Here is a 23,908-nt window from a genome sequence, read left to right on the forward strand (position 1 = left end):
AGAGCTGCACAGGACAAATTGATTACCATTTTCCCAGACATAAATTATTACAATCACTGAATACCACCCCATTATCAGCAAAACCTAAATTAATTCGAACTCCTGTAGATGGGCCTACAGTATTTACAGATGGGCCAGGAAAAACAAGAACAGCAATTGTCACCTGGAGATATGAGGACGGATGGCAGACTTTGCAGGGTCAGGGTACTGGATCTCCCCAACTGGTTGTTGGGGTTATAGGAGCTCTCCTGGTTTTTTTCCTGTTAAAGGAATTTTCCCCATACATGTTGCCAGGGGGACAAATTGCTGGGTACTTAAGAAAAACAAAAAGACCTAGCCCCTGGGAGTGGGGTGCATCTGGCTACTCTTTTGTTTCACCTGGGTGTGTGGACAGTCAGTCCCCAGTGTTTGGATGGAGAGGGAGGATGCTCTCTTTGGCTGCTTTTCCTTCTGCCCGGGATTCCAAGCCCACCTTCCCTGCCCCACTGGGAGCTGGGCCGTGGCCGCCCTGCCCCCGCAGTTGCTTTGAGCCTTCGCTACGTTGTAGCCCTGCCTACCCTGTCTGCCCAGACCTCAGGGGGGTTTCCCGTTCGGCTACATCTCATCTGCCACCTGCAATTTGTGCTCATCCCAGCCGTTCCAGCCTGCTGTTCCAGCTGGCTGTTCCCAAGGGGTCCAGCCTGACACCAGGATCGGCTGCCCAGGGGTTTGTGAAGCCTTTGTTCCATCCCTTCCCGGGATCCCAGGCCGCCAGTGCCGCGTGCTCCCCGAGCTCGCTCCGGAGCGCCCCCTGCAGCCGCGGGGGAACCACCGCACCTGCCCTGCTCACCGGGAGCCGCCAGCGCCCCTGCCGGCTGCGAGCGGAACTGCACCCGAGGGGAAAGGGCCTGACAGCCGAGAAGGCTGGGACTGGGTTTGTGATTGTTTGCTGTTACTGCCATAGTTATTGCTGTGTGTTTGCCTTGTTATACACATACAGATATATAATAGTAAAGAACTGTTATTCCTATTTCCCACATCTTTGCCTAAAAGCCCCTTGATTTCAAAATTATAATAACTCGGAGGGAAGAGGGTCACATCTGCCATTCCAAATGTGGCTCCTGCCTTCCTTGGCAGACACCTGTCTTTCAAACTGAGACAGATCTTGGCACCCAACCGTAGGGCGTGAGGGCATTAAGAGAAAGGAGTGAAAAAGGAGTAACAGTTCCTGGATAACTTAATTTTGTGTGCTGGGTATAGGAACCTTGCTAGGCAGCACTATGTGGTATAGTTTACCCAGTTCGGGTGGCAGGTGGTCATGGCTATATTCTTCCCCTTTGCAGCTCCTTACCTAAATATGGGTCCTCTGACTAAGGCTCCTATTGCTGTTATCCAGTTTGCACTATGGGTCGAGAAGGTGAGGAATTAATGGGTTTTAACTTCCTCTGGAATGTGGGTACATGGGTAAAGGGCTATCACACACTAAGTGCATGTTTTTGGGGTTATGTTAAAAATGGTACCTTCTGTGAGGAAATGACACCAGGGAAAGTTTTCTCCCAATCTCTCAACCAGTTCTTTGGGCCCACCCCATCAATTTTTGAAGGGTTTAGATTCCCTCTGGGTACTAACCAACTGGTGCTGATAGGCCTACTCTATTTAGCACTCAGAGATGAGATTGGCTTCGATAACTACCCAGACACTGGCCTCAGAGACTAGAGATCCTACCCCAGAGCCTGATCCAGCCCCAGAGCCTGACACGGCCCCAGACACTAGAGATCCTACCACAGAGCCTGACACAGCCCCAGACACTAGAGATCCTGCTCCACAGCCTGACCCTGCCCCACAGCCTGATACCGTCCAACAGCCCACCTCAGAAATGGACTACCCAAACTGGGTGAGGGTACTGGTGAAGGGGATGCAGGAGATGCGCCAGGAGATGGGCCAGGAGATGGGCCAGGTGTGCCAGGGGATATGCCAATTGCTAAGGGAATACACCTCCTCAGCTAGTGAAAAACCCTCTCCCTGCCCCAAAGAGGGTGAGTCCAATGGTGCAGCAGTGGAACCCATGGATGTTACAACCGTCCAGGCTCCAGCTGAACCACAAGGACAATCACAGCCAGCAGCAGTCACCCCTGTGCAAAGGAGGAAGTGTAAGACCAAATCAGTACGACCAGTTAATGATGATGGGGAACCAGGGCCCTCACAACCAGCAGGAGAGCCAGAGCCGGAAATCATCACTGAGTCCCTGTCGTACGACAGTCTCCGTGGTATGCGAAAAGACCATGTGTGTGCGAAGGGGGCGTGAGCCTTATACAACCTGGCTGCTTCGGGTTTGGGACCTTATGGGCACAGGTGTGCAACTGGATAGTGGTGAGGCAAGGTATCTGGGATCGTTGACCCAGGACCCAGGCGTGGACCAGATATTTGTGAGGGAGCCACGGCCCCTTTCTCTCTGGGAGCGGCTCTTAATGAGTGTGAGAGAAAGGTTCATTCACAAAGAAAGAATGCAGGAGTATCATCATAGAATGCAGTGGAAGACACTTGAGGAAGGGATCCAGCAGCTAAGAGAGGTGGCAATATTAGAGGTACTCTTTGGGAGGGATGGACAGCATGATAATGACCCCGATAAGGTCAGGTGCACAGGACAGATGATGTGGAACCTGGCAAAGCTAGGGCCATCGCAATACACCACCTTCATTGCAACGATTGATGCTGACAATAATTGAGAAACAGTGGGCTCTGTTGCCAACAAGCTCAGGAATTATGACAGTATGGTCAATGGTCCGCTGAAGGCTCATGTCTCTGCTGTGGTCAAAGAGGCCTCAAAGAGGAGATGAAGGAGATGAGGAAGGAAATGAGGGAGGAGATGAGGAAGATCAGTGTGGCACCAGTGCGAGTCACAGGCCCCCAAGTAAGAGCCCGTCGTCCCCCTGCTAGAGAGAGAGGGTACACCCCACAAGCTGAGCTGTGGTTTCTTCTGTGTGACCATGGGGAAGATGTGAGAAGGTGGGATGGGAAACCCACTTCTGTCCTGGCAGCGCGGGTGCGTGAACTCAAGGAGGGAGGCACTAACCGAGGGGGTTCCGCTAAGGTGAAGGTAGCCTCAGCCTCCCGTGACCGAGCTGCCAGGTATTACAGAAGGGAGGATGATATGTCAGATCCCCTTGAAGGGACATCTGGCATGTATGCCCAGGGAAAGAATGATAACCAGGGCTAGAGGGGCCCTGCCTCTAGCCAGGAAGAGGCACGGGAGAACCGGGTTTTCTGGACGGTGTGGATTCGATGGCCTGGCACATCAGAGCCACAGAAATATGATGCATTGGTTGATACTGGGGCACAGTGTACTTTAATGCCATCGGGACATGTGGGGGCAGAACCTGTCTCCATCACTGGGGTGACCGGGGGATCACAGCAGTTGACCCTGTTGGAAGCTGAGGTGAGCCTGACTGGGAAGGAGTGGCAAAAGCATCCGATTGTGACCGGCCCAGAGGCCCTGTGTATTCTGGGCATAGACTTCCTCCGGAATGGCTATTACAAAGACCCAAAAGGACCCAGGTGGGCATTTGGGATTGCTGCTGTGGAGGCAGAGGGCATTAGGCAATTGAACACCCTGCCTGGACTATCTGAGAATCCTTCTGCAGTTGGGATCCTTAAAGTGGAAGAGCAACGAGTGCCAATTGCCACCTCGACAGTGCACCGCCAGCAGTATCGGACAAATCGAGGTGATGTGATCCCCATCCACAAGATGATCCGTGAGCTGGAGAGCCAAGGGGTGGTCAGCAAGACCCACTCACCCTTCAACAGCCCCATCTGGCCTGTCTGCAAGTCTGATGGGGAATGGAGATTGACTGTGGACTATTGTGCCTTGAATGAAGTGACTCCACCATTGAGTGCTGCTGTGCTGGACATGTTGGAGCTCCAGTACGAGCTGGAGTCCAAAGCAGCGAAGTGGTACGCCACTATTGACATTGCCAATGCTTTTTTCTCCATTCCTCTGGCAGCAGAGTGCAGGCCTCTGTTTGCCTTCACCGGGAGGGGTGTGCAGTACACCTGGAACCGACTGCCCCAGGGGTGGAAGCACAGTCCCACCATCTGCCATGGACTGATCCAGGCTGCACTGGAAAAGGGTGAGGCCCCAGAATATCTGCAGTACATTGATGACATCACTGTGTGGGGGAATATGGCATCAGAGGTATTTGAGAAAGGAGAGCCAGAGAATCATCCAGATTCTCCTGCAAGCTGGTTTTGCCATCAAGAAGAGCAAAGTCAAGGGCCCTACCCGAGAGATCCAGTTCCTGGGAGTAAAGTGGCAAGATGGACGACGTCAGATTCCCACTGAGGTCATCAGTAAGATCACAGCAATGTCTCCACCAACCAACAAGAAGGAAACACAAGCTTTCCTAGGTGCCATAGGTTTCTGGAGAATGCACATTCCCAAGTACAGCCAGATCGTGAGCCCTTTCTACCTGGTCACCCGAAAGAAGAACGATTTCCACTGGGGCCCAGAACAGCAGCAAGCCTTTGCCCAGATCAAGCAGTAGCTCTGGGCCGGTTGGGACAGGGCCAGAGGTGAAGAACGTGCTCTACTCTGCATCCAGGAGCAATGGTCTGTCCTGGAGCCTCTGGCAGAAGGTGCCTGGTGAGACTCAGGGCTGACCACTGGGATTCTGGAGCCAAAGCTACAGAGGGTCTGAAGCCAACTACACAGAGAAGGAAATCTTGGCAGCTTATGAAGGAGTCCAAGCTGCCTCAGAAGTAATCGGCACAGAGGCACAACTCCTCCTGGCACCCCAACTGCTGGTGCTGGGGTGGATGTTCAAGGGAAAGGTTCCTTCCATGCATCACGTCACCAACGCTACTTGGAGCAAATGGATCACTGTCATCACGCAGCGTGCCCGCATTGGATACCCAAGTCGCCCTGGGATCTTGGAAATAATTATGAACTGGCCGGAAGGTGAGACTTTTGGGTTATCTTCTCAAGAAGAAGAGGAGCAGGTGATGCGTGCCAAAGAAGCCCCACCATATAACGAGCTACCAGAGAGTGAGAGACAATATGCCCTCTTCACTGATGGTTCCTGCCGAATTGTAGGTGCTGGCTGGAAATGGAAAGCCGCTGTATGGAGCCCCAAACGACAAGTTGCACAAGCTACCAAAGGAGAAGGTGGATTGAGCCAATTTGCTGCACTCAAAGCTGTTCAGTTAGCTCTGGACATAGCTGAAAGAGAAAAGTGGCCAAAGCTCTACCTCTACACTGTTTCATGGATGGTAGCCAATGCTCTGTGGGGTTGGCTGGAAAGGTGGAAGAAGGCAAACTGGCAGCACAGAGGAAAACCAATCTGGGCTGCTGAGGAGTGGAAAGGCATTGCCACTCGGGTAGAGAAGCTATCCGTGAAGGTTCGTCATGTAGATGCTCACATCCCCAAGAACCGGGCTAACGAAGAACATTGTAACAACAAACAGGTAGATCAGGCTGCAAAAATAGAGGTGTCCCAGATAGACTTGGATTGGCAACATAAAGGAGAGTTGTTCCTAGCTCGATGGGCCCATGATGCCTCAGGCCATCAGGGCAGAGATGCCACCTGTAAGTGGGCACGAGATCGAGGGGTGGATCAAACCATGGACAGTATCTCCCAGGTGATCCATGATTGTGAGACATGCCCTGCAAGCAGGCCAAGCGAGTGAAGCCCCTGTGGTATGGTGGGTGATGATCCAAATACAAGTATGGGGAGGCCTGGCAGATTGATTACATCACATGCCTCAAACACATCAAGGCAAGCGCTGTGTGCTCACAATGGTAGAAGCCACCACTGGATGGCTGGAGACCTACCCTGTGCCTCACGCTACAGCCTGGAACACCATCCTGGGCCTTGAAAAACAAGTCCTTTGGAGGCATGGTACCCCTGAGAGAATTGAGTCTGACAATGGGACTCATTTCAAGAGCAGCCTTATAAACACCTGGGCTAGAGAACATGGCATAGAGTGGGTGTACCACATCCCTTACCATGCACCAGCAGCTGGGAAGGTTGAGCAGTGTAATGGATTGCTTAAAACCACCTTGAAGGCACTGGGTGGGGGGACTTTCAAAAACTGGGAGGTGCATTTAGCAAGAGGCACCTGGTTCATTAACACCTGAGGCTCCACCAGCTGAGCAGGCCCTGCCCAATCCGAGCCCCTACAAACAACAGACAGGGATAAGGTTCCAGTGGTGCACGTGAGAGGTATGCTTGGAAAAACTGGGTTAATTCTGCCTCGAGCAAAGACAAACCCATCTGTGGGGTTGTTTTTGCTCAGGGACCAGGTTGCACCTGGTGGGTGATGCAAAGGGATGGAGAGACCCGATGCATACCTCAAGGGGACCTTGTTTTAGGATGGACAACCCATGGCTCTGTACTTGTATCAGTATCTGCATGTATATATGTATATAATTCGGGTGATGCATGTACATGTACGGTTAAAAGGGTTAAGTTTCATGTAACATGTTAGTATGAGAAAAATTCGGGGTGGATAATGTTGGGGTTTTAGTTCTCTTCCTGTTTTCTTTTTCTCTTAAAGGAATTTCCCCCATACATGTTGCCAGGGGGACAAATTACTACTTAAGAAAAACAAAGGGCCTGGCCACAGTGGGAGGGGTGCATCTCTTCCACCTAGGTTTGTGGGCAGTCAGTTCCAGGTGTTTGGACGGAGAGAGAGGCTGCTTCTTCGGCTGCTTTCCTTCTACTGGAGAAACCCTGGAATCCCAAGCCTGCCTTCCCTGCCCTGCTGGGAGCCAGGCTGCGGCCGCCCTGCCCCTGCAGTTGCTTCGAGCCTTCGCTACTCTGTAGCCCCGCACGCCCTGCCTGCCCAGACTTCTGGGGGGTTCTCACTGCAGCTCTGGAGTTCAATACATCTCATCTGCCACCCAGGATTTGTGCTCGTCCCTGCTGTTCCAGCCTGCTGTTCCCGAGGGTCCAGCTGGACACTGGGATCAGCTGCCCAGGGGTTTGTGAAGCTTTTTTGTCCTGTCCCATCCCTTGCTCCAGAGTGCCCCCTGCAGCCACTGGGGAACCATCGCACCTGCCCTGCTCACCGGGAGCCGCCAGCGCCCCTGCCGGCTGCGAGTGGAACTGCACCCGAGGGGAAAGGGCCTGACAGCCGAGAAGGCTGGGACTGGGTTTGTGATTGTTTGCTGTTACTGCCAGAGTTATTGTTGTTTGTGTGCCTTGTTATACACATATAGATATATAATAGTAAAGAACTGTTATTCTATTTCCCATATCTTTGCCTAAAAGCCCCTTGATTTCAAAATTATAATAACTCGGAGGGAAGGGGGTTGCAATTTTTCCTTCTTCCATTCCAAGGGAGGTTCCTGCCTTCCTTGGCAGACACCTGTCTTTCAAACCGAGACACTTTTGCTAAAGGCTTTATGGACAGCTGTTTTGCAACGCATTTATCCTTTTTATGTTTTCCTTATTAGAAGCCATACAAACCTATCAGGATTTCTTGCAGAATGTAATGCCCATGCTGATGCATTAGCTAATCCTGTTCGGGCAGCTCCTCAGCCAGATAAACTAGCCCAGGTGTCAGGGTCCCTTCCCCCCTGCCATGTAGCCCTGGGAGAGGGGCCCTGGGGGGAGGCACGGGGTTTCCCTCACCCCTGGTCAGCCTCGTTCCCCATTGGTTGGTTTGTGTTTCCCCACGCGGGCAAGGACCCTCAGGTCCCGTGATTGTAACAGTTCCTCGGCAGATCCCGGCCATGCGGCTGGAGAAATAAACATCTCTGAAACATCTACCAAGAATCTGTCCATATGTATTTCTTTTCCACGGGACTCCTTGTTTGATACATCGTGTTACAGAATCCCCACTGTATCAAATGGTGGAGAATTGCGAGCAGAACCATCCCCGATCCCTAAGCAACTGATGTGTGAGTAAAGAAACTTTGGATTCCTCTTCTTGGTTTTGTTTTGCTGTTCCATATCTAAACTATGGAGGAACTGTGGGGAAGACTCTTGGCTCTCAGAGCCGCATATGGACATTTATCTTAAAAAGATTCTTGAACAACAATTTGTAAATTTTAGCTTAATTTAAGGTCAAAAGCAACTGAAACATTTCCTTTCATGGTTTTTCTATGTTTCTTGGGATTTAATTCTTACCAAAGACTTTTGGAAGACTGTTTGGACACAGTTAATTTTTGAGTCAAAATATATGCTGACGGAAGAATATTTTCGTGGATATTATTTAATGACAGAGACTGTTGAGCAATGTCAGCTGTGTACTGGCTCAGGGACCGTGTGACCCAGGCCACGTGGACTGAGCCCTCTCCTAGCAGCAGTGAGGCAGCTCCCGCACGCAGGCAGAATGATGCGAGCTGCAGTGTCGGTGGCGGAGCGAGGCACGGCAGGAGTGGTGTGACCCAGCAGTGCCCACCCGGTCCCGTGCAGCGCGTGGTGGAGTGAGCCCTGTGAACACCCAACTGAGAGGGGTGGCGCGTGGGCGGTGGCTAGCAGCGGTGGAGCGGAGCTGCGCCCAGCCAAAATGCGTGCTGGAGCAGGGCGCGGGGGGTCATCGCTCAGGGGCCCAGCCGAGACGTGGGTGCAATGCCTGGCAGCGGCAGCAAAGCTGTGACCAGAGGAGGCGACACACGGAGAATGGAGCAGTGCGGCCCGGCCTGGCCTGTGCGGCCCCGAATGCAACCCTGGGAAGAGCGCGCAGGCACCAGCAGCTCTGGCGGCCCCAGCAGCACCAGCAGCCCTGGCAATTCCAACATGGGAGCAAGCGAAAGCAAGAACGCAGCGAGACAGAAAACAGCAGCCACTCGGAAAAAGGAAAAGATCACCGTAGCTAAGGTTTTAGGAATAGTAAAATGGTATAATGTTAAAATTACGGTTTAAAACGAGATGTGACAACCAGCAAGACATATTCGTTCATAGAACTGCTATTAAAAAGAATAACCCTGAAAAGTACATCCCAAGCTTGGGAGATGGAGAGGTGGTGGAATTCAAAATTGTACAAGGTAGAAAAGGCTTGCAGGCGGCGGAGGTCACTATGCATGATGGTATTTCTGTAAAAGGCAGTATATAAAAATCGTAGTCATTTTAGGCAATATCCCCATTATGAGCCCCCCCCCGAGTCTCTTTTTCCTAATCTCACCTTTCCGTTTTATCCTATATCCTATTACCTCCACTGTATTCCCAATCCATTTTTCCACCCATGGTTTCCCTCACAAAACCATACCTTTCCCCAGTTGTTTCCCCAAAAATCCCTTTCCAATGCCGAGTGGGGGATGAAAAGGGGGAGGGAAGAAATTAAACCCTCTCCTGCATCAGTTTCCCCACAAAGCATGCCCAGAGAGTCCTGTCTCCCTTCTGTCATCCTTAAGATGTTCAGAGAATCTGTTGGGACATTTAAAGACTCAGGAGGGTGGCTTATTTTGTTTTAAAACTGTCCTTGTTATGTTTATCCAGTTGTTTTCAATGTTATGTTTTACATCTCTTTTGTTAAAAATAAACGGGTGAAATGTCAGGGTCCCTCCCCCCTGCCATGTAGCCCTGGGAGAGGGGCCCTGGGGGGAGGCACGGGGTTTCCCTCGCCCCTGGTCAGCCTCGTTCCCCATTGGTTGGTTTGTGTTTCCCTGCGCGGGCAAGGACGCTCGGGTCCTGTGATTGCCGCAGTTCCTCGGCAGATCCTGGCCATGCGGCTGGAGAAATAAACATCTCTGAAACATCTATCAAGAATCGGTCCATATATATTTCTTTTCCAGGGGACTCCTTGTTTGATACATCGTGTTACAGAATCCCCACTGTAGCACCCAGGCTAAAACATCTCATACCTTTTTTTATTCTAAATGCACGCACATTGTGTCAACAGTTTTCACTAACACCTACAGAAGCTCGTGCTATTTTTAGTGCCTGCCCAGATTGTCATAACTTTAACGGACGTTTGCCCTTAGGAGTAAATCCCCATGGTCTTTTGGCCCTACAGCTTTGGCAGACTGATGTTACACACATTGCAGAATCTGGTTGTTTTAAATATGTACATGTATCCTTTGATACCTTTTCCTCTGTTATATGGGCTTCTGCTCATGCTGGAGAAAAGGCCCGTGATGTCATTTTGCACTGGCAGCAGGCCTTTGCTGCTTTAGGCATACCTGCCTGTGTGAAAACTGACAGTGGGCCAGCCTACGCCTCTCAGAAATTTAAGAATTTCTTAGGTTTGTAAGGCATCTCTCACAAATTTGGTATTCCTCATTCTTTCACTGGTCAGGCTGTCGTTGAACATGCTCATCACACACTTCAAACTGTTTTAGAAAAACAAAAAGAGAGAATGCAAGGGGAAACCTCACAGTCCAAACTTTTGAAAGCTGTATATACCATCAATCACTTGACCATACCGGCTCATTCAAACAATCCCTCAATTTTAAATAATTTTTATTCCTTGCCGTCCACCAGTGAAACACATTTGCCTCGAGCTAAAGTACGGGTAAGGAATCTGCTCACCAGCCAGTGGGAAGACCCCTGGGACCTTGTCACTTGGGGGCGTGGATACACTTGTGTTTCCACAGGTACTGGAGCACGGTGGGTGCTAGCAAGGTGTGTGCATCCTGATTTGCAGCAGAACATGCCACTGCCTGTTCGTCCAGATCCTGAGGGTAACAGCAACACAGGCTGATGACCTTGGCAGTGTAGTTCGAGCTACCTCTGACCAGAGAGAGCATCAAGCACCAGTGACCAAGCAGGACTGTATTGCACTGATTATCTCTGTGATCAAGGGTATTGGCTTGCACTGGGATGTACTGGAGTGCAAATGGCAACGAGTAACAGAAAAATGCACGTGCCAATATGGTACTTGTCAGTTTTGCTGAGCTTAGTGCCTGCTGTTTCTGCTTGGCCTGTCAGTCAGCCAAGAACCAACGTGTGGGTTACCCTGGCCAATGCGACAGAGCAAGATACTCTGTGCTTAGCACCACTACTCCTGACAATCCTTTTCCTACCTGCCTGGTTGGCTTGCCAATAGGTGCCTGGCCAAAGCGTAGGACAGTTAGCAAGCTGTTACAATCAAACAATCACGCTGCTGCTTGGGATCAGTGGGTTTCATACCCTCCCCCTGCAACTCTTGAGCTGCAAGAAATAGAGCTTTTAGGATCTGTGAAAATGGACCTTTGTGTTAAGTTCAATTACTCTGGATCTGATCAGTCTGAGGTATGGGATATTTCTCCTAAGCAACCCATATTTGCAAATAAAAGTGCCTGGTGCAATTACAGTTCACCACGTATTTCACACTCTACTACTGTTCCTCTGGCTTTGCCTCCAGGGGTGTTTTTTATTTGCGGAGACCGAGCATGGGCTGCGATTCCGTCACACATCAAGGGAGGTCCTTGCAGCTTAGAACGACTCTCATTGTTAATCCTGACACATCTATGATTTTACAGCATAAACCACGGAGGGGAAAACGCAGCACCCATGCATTTGTCCCTGATTGCGATGACAACGCCAAATTTTCGCCGCCAGGTACTCGAGGGGCTGTTTCCTTCCTTTCTCCACAAATAGCATCTGCTAAAGCACTGGGACTGTTAAGCAAGTTAGGATGTTGGTTAGCTCGGCAGACTAATGCCACTTTGCTTGCTTTAGCCAGATTATTAACAGATGGTGGTTCAGTAACGCACACTACACTGCAAAAGAGAGCTGCTAGTGATTTTTTATTGCTAGCACATGGACATGGATGTGAGGATTTCGATGGAATGTGTTGCATGAATTTGTCTGATCCTTCGAAATCTATTCATGCCCACATTAAAGAATTACAAACAAGTGTGTCAAAATTGTGTGAAAAATCAAAATTTGATAAAGTCAACTGTTTGGAAATTAGCAAATTGCAAAATAAATCAAAAATCTACTTAAAATTGGATGCCTGATCCTATTGGTTATTTTTTGCATCCTGCTCATTGTGCCGTGTTTATTGTCTTTTTTGCAAAGGGCCCTGCAAAAGTCAATAAACTCTGCCTTTGTAATACAAAAAAAAAGGGGGACCTGAGGAGATTGACAGCCGGACGGACAATCTCACAGAGTCAGACCTGAAAACAGTCAGAATTTACCCGTGAGAATATGACAGTGAGATTCTGCAGCTTTAGTAAAACCCACAGAGAAGGCCAAGAAGATAATCAATGAGAGAAGATGTTCTGGACACAAGGGGAGGATGTTCTTGTTATGGGACTTTGAGAGTGTACAAGGAAGCACTTGCGGATAACGTAGCAACTATACTTTTGCTTGTATAGCTGATTGCTTTACTGCCGGAATGATCATTGTTAGACAGCCCTGTCATTGCTAAGCAGCCAATCTTAAATTAGGCCACAGCCATTGTGAAGAGGTATAAAAATAGCAGTAGAGAAAATAAAAAATCTTTTTACCTTTCTTGACTATGGACTGAGACTAGTGTGGCTTTTATGTTTGCCTTGACAAAGCTACAAAAATAAAGAAATTGAACTGAGACACAGGTGGGGACATGGGGACACACAGCCATGGGACACGGAGAGACACAGACATGGTGGGACATAGACACGGAGAGTGAGGAACACACGGACGTGGATGCAGACGTAGGGAACAATGATATGGGTGGGGACATGGGGGGACATGGCCAGTGATATGCGAGGACGTGGCCATGGGCGGTGCCATGGGGGGAACTTGCAGGGGATGTGGGGGATGCTGGGTTTGACGGAGTTGAGGGTTCCTGGGAGGGATTTGGGGCTTGCTGAGGGCTTTGGGGCCCCCAGGCCGAGCGGCTCCGGCTGCGCTGGGAGACCCTGGTGGAGGTTCTGGGGCAGCTGCTCAAGGACCCCCTGAGCTGGACCCCCATCCAGCATTGGGCTCCTGGAAGGGAATGAAGGTCCTTGTCCCCACGAAGGAAATTGCAGCACCCCCAGGGTGTTGGGGGCAGCTGAGAGGCCACAAGAAAGAGGGGAGGGCCAGACAGAGCTGTCCACCTCCAAAACTGCACCCCAAAACCGCACCCCAAAACCACCAAAACTCAGGGATTCCTCCCAGAAAAAAGCTGCCAGGAGCTGTCTGAATTGAGGGAAAGGAGGGATTGGAACCCCAAATTGAGCTGGGAAGGGTCCTGCTCCTCCTCCATCCTAATCCTGCCTGCTTCTCTCCATCCTTTCTCCCACTCCGTCCTCTTAGGGGGTTACTGGTGCGCCTCTTGGGGTTCGCTGGGTGCTACCTTGGGATTTGTAGAGTGACACAGGAGGGACACACAAGGGTCCCTATTCGCAATCCATCCCTGGGTTTTGCCCGCCCCCTGTCTCAGCCCCCCCAAATAGCTCCCCACCACTCCCCAATAAACAGGACCAGGGCAAACTGGGAAGCTTTATTGAGAACACTGGGAGCAGCCAGGCAGGGGCAGAGTGACAGCAGGGCTGGGGTGGACACATGACCCCCCCAAAATCAGTGTGGGGACAGAGCTTGGGGTCCCGGCCGGACCTGAGGCCACGGGGAGGGGCTGCGGCCGCCGGCGGCTCAGGAGCTCTGTGGGCAGAGCAAAGGGGGTGACACCCCCACATAGGGTGAGGTTTCCTCCGGCCAGCGGCGGTCGGATTCAAAAAGGGCTCTGGGGAGCACGGGGAACAGGAGCGGGTAAATGGAGCTGTGGCACGTCTCCGAGGGCAGGGCTGCGAGTGTTCTCCTGCCCGTGGGGGTTTGTAGTTTGTTTTTGTGTTGAGATTTGGTTGGTTGGGTTTTTTTCAGCAATGGTCCTCACACGATCAAAAGCTCCAGCCACTAAAAGTGTACCCAGGCAAACAGAACCCTCCCAGAAGGATGCGTCTGTCCAGACCCCTTCCTGTGAGGAGTGTTTGAGCCTGGCAGTAGCACCAGGGGACGCTGTCAAAGACACCTGCCTGAGGTGCGAACAGGTGAACGATCTCCTTTCCCTGGTGGCCGAGCTTAAGGAGGAAGTGCAAAGACTAAGGAGCATTAGAGAAAGGGAAAGGGAAATAGACTGGTGGAGTTTCACCCTTCCATCCCTGAGAGAAGCCCCCCAGCAGTCAGAGCACTCCCATGCCTCTCACCATCAGGCTGAGGGAGGAGACCTGGGGGATGGAGTGGAAATGGGTTCCTACTCAGGGACGTAATAAAAATTCCTCCCAACCCCCATCGCCTCCCCAGGTGCCACAGTCTTCCTCGCTTTGCACTTTTCACCTTTCTTTCCTAGGCAGGCGCAGTCTCTCGTTGGCTGCTTCTGCAGTTTCTCTACTGGTCTCAGCAAGCTTTGTTCATCATTTCTGAGACTTCTGTTCCCCATTTCTTGCCAACTTACATTCTGTGCCTTAAGCTTGTGGCCAATATTTGCTAACTTTTACCCTGTACCTTATACTTGCACAGGTACAATGATTTGAACCCTTTCAACTGGCACGGGCACAACAGAGCCAGCCTGGGCACAGGGAGGGAATTTATTACCAACCAAATCCCAGCAGGACAAGGAGAAGGCAAAGAAATCTCTCCAACACCTTCCCCCCACCCAGCGGGGATCACCCGGAACGGGGGTCACCAGGGCTCTGCCCAACGGGGGTCACTGGGGATCATCCAACACCGATCCTCCCACGGGGGATGGAGCTGGAGCAGCGCACGAAGCTCTTCCCGCACTCGGGGCACTCGCAGGGCTTCCCTTAGCGGTGCCTCCGTTGGTGTTGGGTTAAATTAAACCTCACAGAGAAGCTCTTCCCACACTCAGAACACTCATAGGGCCTCTCCCCGGTGTGGATGCGCCGGTGGATGGTGAGGTGGGAGTTGCGTTTGAAGCCCATCCCGCAGTCGGGGCAGCGGAAAGGCCTCTCATCCGTGTGAATGCGATGATGTACAAGGAGATCAGACCTCCTCCGAAACCTCTTCCCACACTCAGAACACTCAAAGGGCTGTTCCCCGGTGTGGGTGCGCAGGTGTTCCCTCAGGATGGAGCTCCGCCAGAAACTCTTCCCACATTCACTACAGCCATAGGGCCGTTCCCCGGTGTGAACCACCTGGTGCTGGATCAGCTGGGAGCTGTTGGTGAAGCCCTTCCCACATTCCCCACACTCATAGGGCCTTTCCCCAGTGTGGATCCTCTCGTGCTGGATCAGGTTAGAGCTCTGGCAGAAGCTCTTCCCACATTCCCCACACTCATAGGGCTTTTTCCCAGTGTGGATCCTCTGGTGCTGGATCAGGCTGGAAACATGGCTGAAGCTCTTCCCACATTCCCCACACTCATAGGGCCGTTCCCCAGTGTGGATCCTCTGGTGATCCCTCAGGCTGGAGCTCTGGCTGAAGCGCTTACCACATTCCTCACACTCGTAGGGCCTCTCCCCGGTGTGGGTGCGCTGGTGTTCCCTCAGGGTGCAGTTCCGGCTGAAGCTCTTCCCACATTCCCCACACTCGTAGGGCTTCTCACCATTGTGGATCCTCTGGTGCCGGATCAGGCTGGAGCTCCACCTGAAGCCCTTCCCACATTCCAAGCACTTGTGGGGCTTCTCCCTGCCCTGAGGCTTCTTCCCCAGCTCCGAGCTCCCCCTGGATCTCCGGCCGCCTTCCCGGCACAGGGAGGCTCTTTCCTCCTTGGATCTCTCTGGGCTGCGTTTGCAGCCCCTCCTCGTGCGGCATCTCCGGGGCTTTTCCTCCTCCTCCATCTGGCCACGCCTTGGGAATGACAAATCCTGGTTTGGGGGGAGAAACAAGGGATGAGTTCCTTGGGCTGGGGGTTCCTCCTGCCCAAGTCCATCACCGGGCATCCTGTGTCTGTAAAAACCTCCAAAACACCAAGATTCACTCCAGAAGTCCCCCAAACATCAAGACACAGACCCAAAACTCCAAAAACATCAAGATTCAGACAAAATCCCCTCAAAAATATAAACATTCAACCCCCACAAAAAAATCCAAAGCACCAACATGGAGCCCACTAAACCTCAGAAATACCAAGATTCACCCCCTGGAAAATCATGGATCCCCCTCCCTGATCACCTGCTGGATGGGGGGGCAACGCTCCTGGGGCTGGGGGGAGGCTGCAGATACAGCGAGTGCTGGAACCTTGCGGTGCCTCCTCTTCCTGCTCCTCCTCCTCCTCCTGTGTCCCCACTCTTCCTCACACTCCTCTTCCTCACACTACTCCTTCTCCTGCAGAATCCCACCTGCTGCTCCCACGTCCATCCTTTCACCATTCTGCTCTCCAGCCCTGCTCCTCCAGCCTTTCTCCTCCTCCCCCCAGGCCCAGCACCCACCCCTGGCTCGCTCTGCCCCCCAGAGCTCTCGCATCCCACAGCACCAGCAGGGATGCAGCTGCGGCAGCTCGGGCTGCGGCAGCGCTGGGCTCTCGGCCGCTCCTGCCCGCACTCGGCCCCCGCCGCAGCCACTTCTGCCAGCACAGCACGGGCCGGCCCGGCCTTGGCGCTCCCCCCCTCCCACCTCCCCAAATTCCCCTCGCGGGGGGCGCCAAGGCCGGGCCACACGGGGGCTCCAGCTGGGGAGCGCCGGGCGCTGCGGCTCTGCCTGGCAACTGCTGAGTCACCAGCGCCGCGCCTTCTGATTGGCTGAGCGCTGCCTGAGGGCCGCGCCTGCACCTAGGGGGGACACCCTGCTCCAGGGGGGATGGCCCGAAAACCGGGCACCCCCAGCCAAGGAACAACAGCAACGCCTCCCTACAAACACATGCTCTCAATCTGCTCGGACACAGCCACACCGACTTGGACACAAGCAAGTGACACCAGAAACCATCAGCTCCACAAAATAGCACTGATTGACACACACTGCTGCTCAGCCAAGCTCCTGCTCAATTCCTCAACTTCCAGAACAACAACAAAGCCTCAACACAACCATGGACATCGTTTCCTGTACAAAAGGGGACAATGTGGAGGTAGTTTGCACATTCTCCCAGAGGTAATTAAGGGTGGGTGTAAAAACGGAATGTGAGAATGGGTCTGGGCAACAGGGGACGGATGGTGTTGGTGTGCTGGGAAAGGATTGGTTGAAGGGAGGGTGCAGGAATATGGTTAAGGCAAACAGCAGCAGGAGGAATGTGTGTGATAAGAAAGGAAAAGGAAGATGGAAAAGAGGAGGAAGGAAAAAAACTGAGGACTGGGATGTTTTTCAGAACCATCTTATCCTCAAAATTTGCCAGCTGATCCAGATCTTTTCTATCCCCAGTTTCCAGGACAGGGAAACAAAGAAGTTCAGGATTTCAGGGTGTTTCTCTGTGGTGGGGAGCAGCAGGACAGGGCAGCACGGGCTGGGGGCCTGTGGGGAGCTGCGGGGCCGGGCCGGGGCTGTGGGGCAGCCGGGGCTCAGCGCCGGGCACTGCCTGACCCCAACACCCCCCGGGCAGGGCCGGCACTGGCCCCCGGCCCCCAGGAGGCTGCGGGATGTGGAAGGATCAGGATTTTCTTTCATCGATCTTGTTTGGGTCACTGGAGAAACGAATGATTGTGCAGAAAGCTCAGCAGCTGTCAGAGGATGAGCACCCACAGGCACTGAGGGGGCTGCACGAGAGGTACAAGAAGCCCCTGCAGCACTTGGCCAGAAAGGCTCAGCAGGGGAATGCAAGAAGGGATGAGCAAAAGGCCAAGGTGAAGGCAAAGGCCATGGCAGAGTTTCTACAGCCCCCCAGGGATGAACCGCAGGGCCCAAGGGGGCCCCAGCACCCAGGGGACGGCGGCGGCCACAAGCACCTGGCACAGGCATTGCCCTCCTCGGCACGGCAGAGCCCACCCAAACAGCCCCTGCCAAGGAATCAGGGCTCCAGCTGCAGGCCACAAGGACACTGCAAGCACAGACAGCAGCACCCTCAGCACCAGCAAGTCCACCCCTGATGGACATGGATTGTCAGGGCTCTCAGAGCTCCCAGCACACCAGGGACCCACCGCACCAGAGCCCTTGAGAACATTCAGGGCGTGTCTGGATCGAGATGAGGCCGCTCCTGATGGACACAGGGGCCTCTCGATCCACTCCAAATCTGAGACCTAAGGGGGGAAATTGTCAAGAAGTTCTTTCATTATTCAGGCAATAAGTGGGAAAGATGAGCAGGTGTGTTTTATTCAACCACTATGAGTAGATGTGGGGGATGGGTTCAAAATGCATCAATTTCTGTTTGCTCCTAATTGTGATTGTAATTTACTGGGAAGGGATTTGGTGGCTGAAGTGGGAATGCAAATTCCTATTGTAAAAGGAGATACAGAGGCTAATGCTGCTGTACCTTGGTGTCAAATGTCTGCCAAGGCCTCTGCTGAAGGGAACCCAGAAGTGTGGGCAGCCCCAGGGAAATAGGCAAAATCAGATATGGAGCCTCTCCAAATTCCTTTGAAGCATCCAGGACAAGTGGTGTCTAAAAGCAATACCCTGTTCCAAGGGAGGCAAGGAAGGGGTTACAGCCTCTTACTGAGGCCCTGCTAAAGGCAGCACTTCTGGAGCCAGGCATCTCTCCCTACAACACTCCTCTCCTGCCAGGCAAGAAACCCCATCATGGACACCAGAAGGAAAGCACAATTTTCAAGGCTTCAAAAGCAGATTAACTGAGCCTCCTGCCCTGGCCCTCCCAGACAGGGAGAACAATTTGAATCGCATGTGGATGTTAAACAGGGCCATGCCAAAGGAATTCCTGGGCTCAAATGTTTAAGCCAGTGGCCAGAGAGTGGCCTCATTGTCTGCAGAATTGTGCAGCCCCGGCTTTAATGGGAACTGAGGCCTGAAAACTGACAGCAGCAGAATCTCTGATTGTTCCAGCCTGGCATCAAGGTAAAGCTTTGTTAACCAAAGGAACTTCTAAATGGATGAGCAGCGCTCGGTTCTTACAGAATGAAACTTGTTGGATGGAACAGGAGGATTCAGAGTTGAGCACAGGGCAAGGGTTGAACCCAGCCTCCTGTTTGAACGGCCCTGGACACGGGGCTGGCAAGAAACCCATGGCTGCAGTCAAGTGACAGAGCTCCAGACCTGGGCTAGGAGAGATTTACCAGACATTCCCTGGCCTGAGGGAGAAAAGGTGTTTAGGGATGGCTCTGCAAGGGCAGCAGAAGGGAAAAGAGTGACAAGACACGCTGCTCTGAAGGAAAGGGAATGAGACAAAGCGCAGCTCAGCGCCCGCATGCTCAGCTCAAAGGGCCGAGCTGGGGGTGCTTGGAAGAGCCTGGCACTGAAATGCCCTGAGCAGGAAGGCTTCAATATCTTCTGCCAACAGCATGGCAGCTCACAGCGGGGCAGAAGCATTTCCGACTGCTTCAGCAATCCCTGCATCAGTTCTTAAGGCATGTTTGGAACAAACAATTCCAAGATATGAGGTTGTGGAAGCAAGAGACTCAGACAGTGGAACTCATTTTACAGGAAAGATCCTTCAGGGCGTTCTGGCTGCTTTAGGAACACAGTGGCACCTCCAAACGCCCTGGCACCCCCAGAGTTCGGGTCGGGTAGAAAGAATGAATGGGGAAATAAAGAAACACCTTCTGAAGCTGCTGAGAGAAACCAAGATGCCACGGGTACGGCTGCTGCCATTGGCTTTGGCAAGAGTAAGAGCCAGACCCAGGGCAGATATTCAATTATCTCCCCTGGAATTGAGGTTTCCATTCCTCACCCTGGGAATTCCCGAGCTACTCGGGGATGGAGATCAGGGATGTCTGTTTCAAGCAGTCTGTGGCCAGAATCCTGTCTCGTGTGAAATCTCTTCCACAGGAAGCTCGGCTGGCACAGACCCTGCCTTGGCACTTTGCTGCCCACAACATCCAACCAGGACATCGGGTCCTGCCTGAGGAGCGCAAAGAAGCACCACTGCTGGCCGAGGGCGTGGCCCATTCCAAGTGTCCCCGAGCACAGAAACAGCCGCCAGCACAGCTGAACACGGGGGGACCCCTCACCCTCGCCTCAAGCTCTCTGAAGCCCCGCGGATTTGCACTCCCCGGCTGCAGGAGGACCATGCGAGGCCGCCACTGACCCTGCACAGAAGGGGCCGCAGCAGCAGCCAGGGCTCCACAGCGGGGGAAGCCCCGGGGGCTGCTCACAGATCCTCTGCTGGAATAGTCTGGCTGGGCACCTCCTCTGGCATCTCCAGGCACTGGGGGCCAATCCTCGCTGGCACCGGGCGACCTTCAGAGCTTTCTGTGCCTGCACTCGCCACAGCTGCTGCGCGAGACAGCGGGAGAATTCCACTCTGGCTCTCAGTTACACTCACACTCTGGGCTGGGCGGGATTAGGTTACACCATTAGAATGTTTTTTCCTAATATCAATAATCCTACTGTGATATTGTCAGTTGGGTTTGGGCCAGGACATGACAATCAATTTTAAGTTCTAGGAGAAGAAGTAGCAAAACTTTTTATTAGTTTGAATTTTTTGTTTATTTGTGTGTGGGGCTGTTAGTGATGACAAAATTTTAGTATGGGTTTTTCGATGTTCACCTTTAGGTTGCATTTTGCAAAACTAGAAGAGCTCTAAAGGAGACCCTTAAAATACGTTGTGTGAAGCTGTATTTAAAATTAATACCACACCTTCAATTATCTATTGTGACAGTGGCTTTGCGTTAAACAAAATGCATGGAAGAAAAGTACCTTTCTATTTATTTTTATATTTCTTATATAAGGCTTTACTGCTTACAGCTCTGAACGGATTATCTGGAGAGCCATAGGTGACCTTCTTTGAAAAACTGAGACTCCTGAGGCACAAAAAGCATTTCCTCCCTATGACATTCTAATCGAGCTAACTTCCTTACACAATCCCACCTGAAATCTCTCTCCAAGTCATGGATTTAGCATGACCCTCTTGCTTTTGGGGCTTGTTCACACTTCCTCATCTGTTTTACTCTTCTGCTGTCTGCAAATTTAATTATTAAATATAGCAGGGCCTATCTCCTGCTGCATATCTAAGAATAATTAATACCTACCACAGCAGGACATCTAACTGGAGAAACCTCAGATAGCTCATTTCACTATGGATCAAGCTCCCAAACAGGACTGGCACATTGAACATACGGCACCTAAATAAATCAGAAAAAAAAAAAAAAAAAGTGTGGTGGAAGCTGCTAATGACAGGTAATAGAATATTTTTTTTAAAAATAAAAAAAACACCACAAAAAAAAAAAAAAAAAAAGAAGCTTATTTGGTGGGGCCACGGGTGAGTCACCTGATGGCTGCCCTGGAAGACAAACTTCCTTCCTTCTAAAGAAGAGGAGCTTTAGAAATGCAAATTAACTCTGCTGCGGGAAGTGTGCACCATGTCCCAGGCTCTCCTTGCCTGCCACAGGAATTGGGCTGATTCCCTCTGCCCCTCACCCCAAGCTCTGCCTCCCTGCACTGACGGAATTTGCATCGCTAAAGGCAGAGCCCACACTGAGCATCTCTGACTCTGCAACAGAAATCCCTGAAGCTGCAAAGGAAAACAGCAAACGGAGAATTTTGGGAGAACTTCACTCCAAAAAGCAGGGGGGAATCATCCCTCTCCCCACTCCAACATCTGCTGGCACTCTCTGTGTTATACAGGGTGGGTTTGACCACTGGGCTGCTTTTGCTGACACAAGGTCAGCGAAATCACTTGGGAATCCAAGGATGTGATGATTTAATCAGAGAAAAGCGGTCAACTGATGCATCCCTGGCATTTTTGGCAGCGCCCAAAAATGGGGAAAAGATGAACGGCCACCAGAACAAATCCTACAACACCATGGAGCAGCCCCTGGGAACCCAAACAAATTCATACCAGGTGCCAGAGAACCCACTGATCATTTCAATGCATCATTAGATTACAAGCTGTCCTCCAAATCATAACCAAGCACACAGCTCCAGCTCCTGACCTTCTCACCCACCAATCCACTCCCATGAGCAACGCCACAGTTCACCCTGGGATGGCATCAGATTCTCTTTCAGCAGAAGGACCAGGAGGTTGTGGAAAATTAAATGACAAAAACTGCTCTTGGCAAAGAGATGGCCAAGGAAAAGTGGTGAAACAGAGAACAAAGGGAATAAAACTTCATAGAGCCATGACTATCGGATGTTATACAAAGTGGGGGGGCACATTAAGGGGCACATGCAGCAGGCGGATCGGGAAGTCTGTACCTTCCAAGGACCTCAGCCACTGGGGAAAGGGACACGGAGATGCGGCCGGGCAAATCGGCATAAAAAGGAGGCTGCGTCCTCCAACACTTGGACAGACCCCACGGGAAATGCCCCGTGGCCTCTCCCTTTGTCCACGAATAAAGTTACTTTTACACGACTCCTCCGCCTCCTCTGGGGACACAAACCTCTGGCCACGGGAACTTTCCCGCACACTGCCGGCCACGGGGCAGCCACCTCTGTCCTACCCACAGCAGCCGGGACGAGCCAGCGCTGCTCCGGCACCGGCTCCTGCCGAGGCAGCAGCGGGAAGGAGACCGCGGGCAGCCGCTCCCGCAGCGCCCTCACGCCAGGGCGAACACGGCGCCCACACGGCACAACGAACCCGCCACAGCCCCCTGCCGCCCCCTCCGCCCGCAGCCAGCCCCGAGCCCCGCCAGAACCGAGCGCGGCTCCCACCTGCGCTGGGGCCGCCTCCGAGCTCCGCCGCCGCCTCACCGGGCTCCGGCCGCCGCCGCCGCTCCCGGGCCCGCACAGACGCTCCGCCAATGGCGCCTCTGCTGCGCCACGGCCGCCCTGCCGGCGGCTCCGGGCCCGGGCTGCTCCCCGCTCCGACCAATCAGCGCGCCAGAACCACGACTGACGGCAGCACCGCCCAATCGGAGCGAGGGGCGGGCTCTGCACACGGCCCAGCCCCGCCCCGCGCTCCCAGCGCCCCCCGGGCTGCGTGAGGGGAAAGCCGCAGCTGAGGAGCAGCCCTGGAACGGGCCCGGCCCGAGCCGCCATTCAGCTGAGAAGAGAAACAAAGCTCTCCGCTGCTCCCGGCCCGACCTGCCCAGCCCTGCGTGTCGGGTGCCTCCGGCTCCTTGGGAAGCCCTGCAGCCTCGCTACTCCCGCCCCTAATTCGGAGCCTCAGTGCATGGCTTTGATTTCCCCCAAAAAGGGAAAACCGCCCCAAACCCCTTTGGTTGAGTGCACGAGAGGAGAGATTTGTGACAGAAAATTCCAAAAACTCAGAGCAGGGTAATGAGAAGTAAAAGAAGACCCTTAAAAACTTCTTCCTCCCACCCCTCCCTCCTTCCAGCTCCACCTCCCACCCCGGCAGTGCAGGACACAGGGAATTGGGGCCATGCTCAGTTCATCCCCGGTGCCTTCTCCCGCTGCTCAGGGACAGGAGTCGTTCCCCTGCTGCACTCTGGGCTCCCTCCCACCAGACAGTTCTCCAGGAACTTCTCCAACCTGAGTCCGTCCCACGGGCAACCTGCGGAATGCGGGGGGGGGGGGGGGGGGGCGATGCTCCCGGGGCAGGGGTGTGCAGATACGGGGAGCGATGGATGCACGTGCTGCCTCCTCTTCCTCCTCCTGTTCCTGCTCCCGCTCCTCCTCTATCCCTCCTCTTCCTTCCCCTCCTTCCGTCCCTTCTCCCCCTCCTCCTTCATCCCCTCCTCCTCCACCCCCGCTCCTCCTTCCCCCAGGCCCAGTGCCCACCCTTGGCCCCCTCCCCCCAAACCCATCGCATCCCACGGGAGGAGCAGGGATGGAGCTGGGGCCGGTCGGGCTGGGGCAGCGCTGGGCTCTTGGCTGCTCTCAGCCGCTGTGGGGGAAGCCAGGAAGGGGAAAAGAGGGAAGATTGTTGTGTGGAGAAAAAAGTTTGGGGCTTGTGGTCACACTAGATGGGGACTTGGACCCCTTTGGTCTCACTGCAGGAGCCTGGAGATTTTGGAGGGGGAATACAGAGATGGGTGTGGGATGCCAAGGGACTTTGGGGACAGGGTGAGGGGTTGTGGGAGCCACTTGCTGGAGGGCAGTCAGGCTGGAGACCCCTGGGCTGGACTCCTGGTCTGGGCATTCCAGCTCCCATTTTCTGCTCTCTTCCTCCCTTTTTCCCACCTCTCTCAATATTTTCCCATCGTCCC

At 53.0% G+C, this 23,908-nt stretch overlaps 3 protein-coding genes across 3 annotated transcripts in view; 2 read left to right on the plus strand and 1 right to left on the minus strand.

Annotated features, from left to right (window-relative positions):
- LOC116436886 (zinc finger protein 660-like) overlaps nt 1-23,908 on the plus strand; it is a 163,335-nt gene that overhangs the window by 26,130 nt on the left and 113,297 nt on the right. The gene's annotated exons all lie outside the window — the stretch shown is intronic.
- The window catches only part of LOC116436931 (zinc finger protein 79-like), a 509,410-nt gene that overhangs the window by 16,928 nt on the left and 468,574 nt on the right, over nt 1-23,908 (plus strand). The gene's annotated exons all lie outside the window — the stretch shown is intronic.
- On the minus strand, nt 14,044-22,912 carry LOC116436900 (zinc finger protein 883-like). Its single transcript, XM_032094343.1, has 2 exons — nt 22,452-22,912; nt 14,044-15,631 (listed from the first exon to the last, which is right to left on the minus strand). The coding sequence occupies exons 1-2, from the start codon at nt 22,776-22,778 to the stop codon at nt 14,612-14,614; spliced, it is 1,347 nt and encodes a 448-aa protein (XP_031950234.1). The 5' UTR covers nt 22,779-22,912; the 3' UTR covers nt 14,044-14,611.

Source organism: Corvus moneduloides, chromosome 31, assembly GCF_009650955.1.
Source record: "Corvus moneduloides isolate bCorMon1 chromosome 31, bCorMon1.pri, whole genome shotgun sequence".
Classification (NCBI taxonomy): domain Eukaryota; kingdom Metazoa; phylum Chordata; class Aves; order Passeriformes; family Corvidae; genus Corvus; species Corvus moneduloides.

What these genes read in the sequence shown, in the direction of transcription:
- LOC116436900 (XM_032094343.1), bottom strand. Translation starts at nt 22,778, where the DNA reads ATGGCGGCTCGGGCCGGGCCCGTTCCAGGGCTGCTCCTCAGCTGCGGC. An exon ending in CGGAGGCGGCCCCAGCGCAG is followed by an intron (nt 15,632 to 22,451) that starts GTGGGAGCCGCG and finishes CCCCCAAACCAG; the next exon opens with GATTTGTCATTCCCAAGGCG.